Genomic DNA, 7,080 nt, shown 5'->3' with positions numbered 1-7,080 from the left:
TGGGGAGGACCAGAGATCTCTTCAAGAAAATTGGAGATATGAAGGGAACATTTCATGCAAAGATGGGCATGATAAAGGACCAAAATGGCAGGGACCTAACAGAGGCAGAAGAGATTAAGAAGAGGTGGCAAAATTACACAGAAGAAATATACAAGAAAGAGCTTAATGTCCCTGATAACCATGATGGGGTGGTTACTGACCTCGAGCCAGACATCCTGGAATGCAAAGTCAAATGGGCCTCAGGAAGTCTGAGCAACAACAAAGCTAGTGGAGGTGACAGTATTCCAGCTGAGCTATTCAAAATCTTAAAAGATGATGCAGTAAAAGTGCTACACTCAATAGGCCAGCAAACGTGGAAAACTCAACAGTGGCCACAGGATTGGAAAAGGTCAGTTTACATTCTGATCCCAAAGAAGGGTAATGCCAAAGAATGTTCAAACTGCCGCACCATTGCACTCATTTCACATGCTAGCAAAGTTATGCTCAAAATCCTACAAGCTAGGCTTCAGCAGTTTGTGGACTAAGAACTACCAGAAGTACAGGCAGGATTTCGAAGAGGGAGAGGAACTAGAGATCAAATTGCCAACATACGCTGAATCATGGAGAAAGCTAGGGAGTTCCAGAAAAATGTCTATTTCTGCTTCATTGACTATGCTAAAGCCGTTGATTGTGTGGATCACAACAAATTGTGGCAAGTTCTTAAAGAGATGGGAGTACCAGACCATCTTATTTGTCTCTTGGGAAACCTATATGAGGGTCAAGAAGCAACAGTGAGAACTGGACATGAAACCACTGATTGGTTCAAAATTGAGAAAGGAGTTCAGCAAGGCTGTATACTGTCGCCCTACCTATTTAACTTATATGCAGAGCACATCATGAGAAAGGCGGGGCTAGATGAATCACCAGTTGGAATTAAGATTGCTGGGAGAAAGATCAACAACCTCAGATATGCAGATGATACCACTCTAATGGCAGAAAGTGAAGAGGAACAAAAGATCCTTTTGATGAGGGTGAAGGAGGAGAGCGCAAAAGTTGGCTTAAAACTCAACATTAAGAAAACTAAGATCATGGCATCCGGTCCTCTCACTTCCTGGCAAATAGATGGGGAAGAAATGGAGGTAGTGACAGATTTCATTTTCCTGGGCTCCAAGATCATCGCAGATGGGGACTGCAGCCAAGAAATTAAAAGACGCTTCCTCCTAGGAAGGAAAGCTATGGCAAATCTAGACAGCATACTAAAAAGCAGAGACATCACCCTGCCAACAAAAGTGCATATAATCCAGGCTATGGTTTTCCCAGTTGCAGTGTATGGCTGTGAAAGCTGGACCATAAGGAAGGCTGAGCACCAAAGAATTGAGGCCTTTGAACTGTAGTGCTGGAGGAGACTCCTGCAAGTCCCTTGGACCGCAAGGTGATCAAACTGGTCAGTCCTTGAGGAGATCAACCCTGACTGTTCTTTAGAAGGCCAGATACTGAAGATGAAACTCAAATACTTTGGCCACCAAATGAGAAGGAAGGACTCCCTGGAGAAGAGTCTAATGCTGGGAACAATAAATGGCAAAAGAAGAAGGGGACTGCAGAGAATGAGGTGGCTAGATGGGGTCACTGAAGCAGTTGGTGTGAGCTTGAGTGGACTCCGGGGAATGGTGGAGGACAGGAAGGCCTGGAGGAATGTTGTCCATGGGTTCGCAATGGGTCAGACACGACTTCGTGACTAACAACAACAAAACAGCTGTCAAGGGAAAGCAAAGTGTAAAATAAAGCTCTTTGCAGTTTCTCTGGGCCAAGGCATATGGTAAGTTCCTTCAGTACTTCGCCAGCAGATATCCCCTGGGCATTGGCAGAATGAAGCCTGTCATTTTGGACCCAAGGATCCATATATATGTTTGAAAACATTTGCCTAAATTTCTTGAGCTACTTTTTTAAAAGGGGTGATCAACCAGTGACAGTTCTCCTATGTGTCGCTTTCACTACCTGACAAATTAGACCTTGCAAAAAGCAATCTTTGGTAGGGAAAGGATAAAAGTGGGGGAGCTACAGAAAGGACAAAAGGACTCTTGAGAGTAGTGCAGAGAGAAAAGACAAGTCAGTCCTGCTATGGAATCCCTGGGATACCTGCAGGAGGACAAAGAGGGAAGGTGGGGCACAACTCACAGTGAGCTGGATCATTTGTTGAACACACCATGGGTTGTTTCGCAATCTCACCTGTGTAGCTTATATGCATGGTGGGTCGTTGCGGTGTATGAACCCACCCAGTGTGTGTTACATCCCTGACTTCAACATGTGGTAAGCCAGCCCTTCTGCTTTGGGGCCTTCTTGACCATTCTGCTGAATGGCATCCAAGTTCTGCCCTGACCGCACCACTAGCAGAAATGTTTGTCTTTTTGGATATTTTGTGGCATGTTATAAAACATTTGGAAATAAGGAACTATTAGAGTTCCACCCCAGGCTAGTAAGGTGTTATTTGCAGGACTGAAATCCTATCCTTACTTACCTGAAGATTAGCCTAAGTGAAATCAGTGGGATTTGCCTCTGAGCAAATGTGAATAAGTGTACTGCATGGCTGAAACAAACACCCTGCTCTGGTCTTCATGCACGAGTTCTGAAGCATGGAAAAAGCTACAATGGGTAGAAGAAGTTTCCAACATGTAGCTTTTTGTCATTGTGGCCATTAGATTGTCATCAAAATATGCTTAACCAAGTGACAAGTGGTGAGAACTGAAAGAGAGCACCCTGTTCTGAGAAAGCTTTTATTTAAAATTCCAGCAGTGAAAAGAAAATACAAGACAGAATGGAGGAAAGAACCAGGTACAAAGCCTAAGGGCACAAATATATAGATTATTGCTTTAGCTGCCATCCTTAACATAGCCCACTCTAGAAACATCTTAGAATACACAGAGTGCTGGCCTATAGAGCCAGTGTGATGTAGCAATTCGAATGTTGGAGATGCATGTTCTAGTCCTTGCTCAGACAAGAAGCTCACTGGGTGATTTTGGGCATCCAAAATACAGAATTGTGGGTTGTTGGGGAAGGGACAAATCAGAGTTACAACCTAAAAACAGACTGAGTTACCTTTCCCTAAAGAATCCACAACTGCCAGTTCAGACATCATGATAAGCAATCTAGAAACAGCGTGTACTTGGCTTTACACGTTAACTGCATTGTCCATTAATCCCTCAAAAACTCTTGTGCCTGTTATGTATATTCCCCTGTAGTTCTCCGCATTATTTTTAAATCATAAGCTCCTCAGAGAAGCGCTTGTGACATTGCTTCTTACATTCTTACCACCATGAAGCTGATTTCCTTGGCACTGATGATTAAATAGTAACCGCAGTAAATCAGTAACATGCCAGCCAATAAAAAATTATGCTATCCAATAAAAATAAGTTGAATTATTGTTATACCCTTAACAGACTGAGAAGACTGTTAAAACGATCCACTTCTTGCCCAAGGACAGTAGTTAGAGAGTCCACTCGCCCATTGTCATCCTTGACAAAAAGTGTTTCTGCTGCAGCATCCATGTCAAGTTTCTCTGCAAAACAAATATTCTTTTGATAATCGAGAAAATTCTGTCCAGATTGATACCATACAGCTGGAACATACAGCCAGCTCGTTTTAAAGGAGGACTCTATTTTCAGTGGAATGATTTCCAACTTTTTCAATGTAACTGGGCTTTAGGGCTTGATTCCAGGATCACAGTTCACCCTGATCCACATAAGAGGTCAAGTGGCTGAGGCTCTGCAAAAGCCACAGACACTTCTAAAGCCTCTCAAGGGGGCACAGAACTAAAGGGCCCTTGGCTTGTTTATAAGTATGTGCAGACTGAGTCAGTGGTTTGGTCCACTGACATGTGTTTGTAATAAATTAACCAACTAACTCCTTACAACATGAGGCTGAATGAAGTATCCTGAACCAACACCATACTAAAAAACAAAACAAAACACACACAATTTTATCTGGAGTTGTAGCATTAGGCCAGAAATGTCAGTCTAGGTGACTTACTTGCTATGTTCAGATAGCAAAGCAATCTTGGAAATATGTTTGATGTGGGTTGACTACTACTGGCATAATTTGGAAATCAATGCACTCCTGTTCAGACCTATCAAATGTATGGCCTGTTTATTCCAGTGAGATCTATGTCTGAACAAAATTACAGCCAGCTATTCTTCATGACTCTCTATCATATGGGAAACAGTGTTCTTTATTTCTGGGTTACACTAGCTGAAGACAGATATTGCTGTCAGAATGGCTGACAGATTATTTAATAGGGCTGGCACCTAGTTAAAGGTTTTCATTCATCCATTAACTCCCAGCTCTGAGTAATTACTTGATTAATTAAGGAGATATTTCTTGGATGTTTATTTAAAACAACAAACTGGCCCAGCTAAACAACAAAGATATGACATTTCTGAGCACATGACCTGCTTCAAAAATGACTGTAAATTGTTTTACAACAGTTCCATCTGCATTATATTCTGCTTCTCAGGAAAGTCTCCAATTAAAATCAGAGTCAGTGTTGAATAAATTAATGCTACTGATTAATGCCATCTGCAGAATTATTAGATATGCATTTTTGCCTAGTGTATATTTTTGCTTGCACAATTTTGCAGAGAGCAGCCACTTTCGATGAGAAACAAAGTCCAACAGAGCCACAAGGAGCAACCATGGAATGAATGCAATCTAGTCCAAACTGAGTAGGGATTGGGCAGCTTCATTGTAGGATTCGACCACATGGACAGCTGACTGAAAGGAGAAGTGACCTACAGATGCATCATAAGGGCAGGCCTGGATTGTACTTAGGCTATAAGGCCAAATAAGAGGTACAGAATTCTGAATGAAAATTAAGAAGAAAGTGAAACTTTGTTCCAACAATAACAGTAGAATTGCAAACCATTAGCAACAATTACAGTGTATGGTGAATTGTGCTCCAAAACTATACCTTCAAAATACCTACAGAAAATGTAATAAAGGATGATTAGATTTCCAACAGAAAAGATGCTAATTGATATCAACTGGACCCTCCTACCTTTAACTGGATATTGTTGTTCTGTGCACAACTATGCAAACTCATAATTTCACAACCTGTTTAATCTCTAAACAGATTATATATGGTAATTTCCATATATTAAACTCACATGTAATACATACAGATATAATATTATTTATATTCCATACATACATTCCATATATTATATCTCGTAAGTGGAAATTACTGATTTCCAGATTCATATATCAGGACAGTGAAATTTGATCCAAATTAAACATATTTGACATTTCAGAATTTAGCTAGTAAAGAATTTCTCCAAAAATTAAACAAAAACAACAGAGTTTGTTTTGAGACCAACACTATCTTAAAACTTAACCCATATAAAGCAGATACAAGGAATATTTATGCCACAACAACGTTATCAAAAAGATGTAAATATATTCAGATATGGAGCTAGAATCTCTTCAAACATTCTCTAAACATTTCCAATTTCACCTGAAAACTAGGCAAATGGAATTCCATTGATATATAAACTCTGGGATTCTGTCCCTTTACTATAAAACTTAACACCTCTGAACTGCTCTAGTAGAAGGGAAAAGTATTAGTCAATAATATTATTTATTTATATTTAATTATATTAACATTATTATTTATAATTCAATACGTCTATTGTGTGTTGCAACAGACGTACTACCATGTTTCCCTGGCTGTTGATCTTAACTGGGGCTGATTCTGGGGGTAGGGCTTATATTACAAGCATCCTGAAAAATCATGCTAGGACTTATTTTCCGGTTAGGTCTTATTTTTGGGGAAACATGGTACTCCTCTCTCCCCAACCCTGAAAAAGTTTGTGCTTCTTTTTCAAAAAATCCTGAACCACAAGAAAATACTAGTGCTTTGTCTGGTGTAATCTACAACTTAGGGCATAAGTTGCACATACAAAAATGAATTCTTGTATAATACCAACAAGTGAATATTTCCCAAATTTGAGAAACAAGAAAAACTAGCAATATATCACCAGTGATATTAAGAAAAGTTAGCACTGCCTTCCATACCAGGAATTTTAGCAAGGATTGAACTAGCAAGTTCTTCAACAATCTCATCATTGCTTTTTCCTGATCCTTGGGTTGTTGATCGTGGCTGGACGTCAAGTATTGTAGTGATTAAGGTATTAGTCTCTTTACGCTATAATAAAGAGGTGAGACAAATACATACATTCAAGTTACAAAGGTACATATTTAACTTTTAATATCTTCAAAATAAAGCATTTACTTTTCAATCAAAACTATTTCTGTCTGTGAATTTTTTTTCACAAATGTAATTCCTAATTTACCAATCAGAACTTGCTATATTGTTTTGAACAAACTGCTCCTCATGCTGACAAACACAGTCACAGATATTTTATACGAAAATCATATTATAGTAAAATGGTACTATATTTTGGTTTTTTTTCCAGTGTTTGGAATAATTTGTAAAAGTGCATGCATAGCACATTCTTGAATCTTTATTCCTAATTTCCCAATATAACTATTTGCACTAAGTAAAAATAGTTAACAACTTCCATTATTCTCTAGAAAGTTAATAATCAGCTTTATTAGATATTGTATGTATACATAGTCAAAATATAATCTTACAACATTTTTAAAGTCCACCCCTCCTAATTTGAAAGACATATAGCTTTTGATATTGGCATCTGATAGTTTAAAATACTGAAATGATCTTCACATAAAATATGAAATTTATTTTATGATATTTTAAACATGGAATGAATTCTCTTGGTTAGTACCTGTTTCATTACCAAGATACTTCCCTTTCCAAAGAAAACACAACAGTTGATGAAATACTAGATCTGTGTGCGTATGGTGAACATTAGGTGCTGATAATAGGCTACATGTGCAACAGATGGTAAGTATTCATGGATAACCAATGACATTAAGTTCTCAGGATCTGTAAATATTCAAGGTCTATAGGACAAATAGTTCATGATGCCAACTACCTCTTCCTTGTCACTCCCCTCTTTCCATAGCATGCTGGATTTGGTTTGGATATTCTTACTTGCACAGAACCAGAGTATCTCATAATGCATGAACCAG

The 7,080-nt window shown here is 38.8% G+C and overlaps 1 protein-coding gene across 1 annotated transcript in view; it reads right to left on the bottom strand.

The window, feature by feature from the left end:
- The window catches only part of LOC123030176 (dynein axonemal heavy chain 6-like), a 32,548-nt gene that overhangs the window by 22,007 nt on the left and 3,461 nt on the right, over window positions 1-7,080 (bottom strand). The window contains exons 2-3 of the mRNA XM_044443861.1: window positions 6,043-6,172; window positions 3,405-3,532 (exon numbers count right to left, since the gene is read on the bottom strand). Of these exons, the coding sequence (XP_044299796.1) occupies window positions 3,405-3,532; window positions 6,043-6,172 (258 nt within the window). The remainder of the gene's footprint in view (window positions 1-3,404; window positions 3,533-6,042; window positions 6,173-7,080) is intronic.

This window comes from Varanus komodoensis, unplaced genomic scaffold (assembly GCF_004798865.1).
Source record: "Varanus komodoensis strain SLA01 unplaced genomic scaffold, ASM479886v1 scaffold43, whole genome shotgun sequence".
Classification (NCBI taxonomy): domain Eukaryota; kingdom Metazoa; phylum Chordata; class Lepidosauria; order Squamata; family Varanidae; genus Varanus; species Varanus komodoensis.
This window is presented reverse-complemented; position numbering and strand designations above follow the sequence as displayed.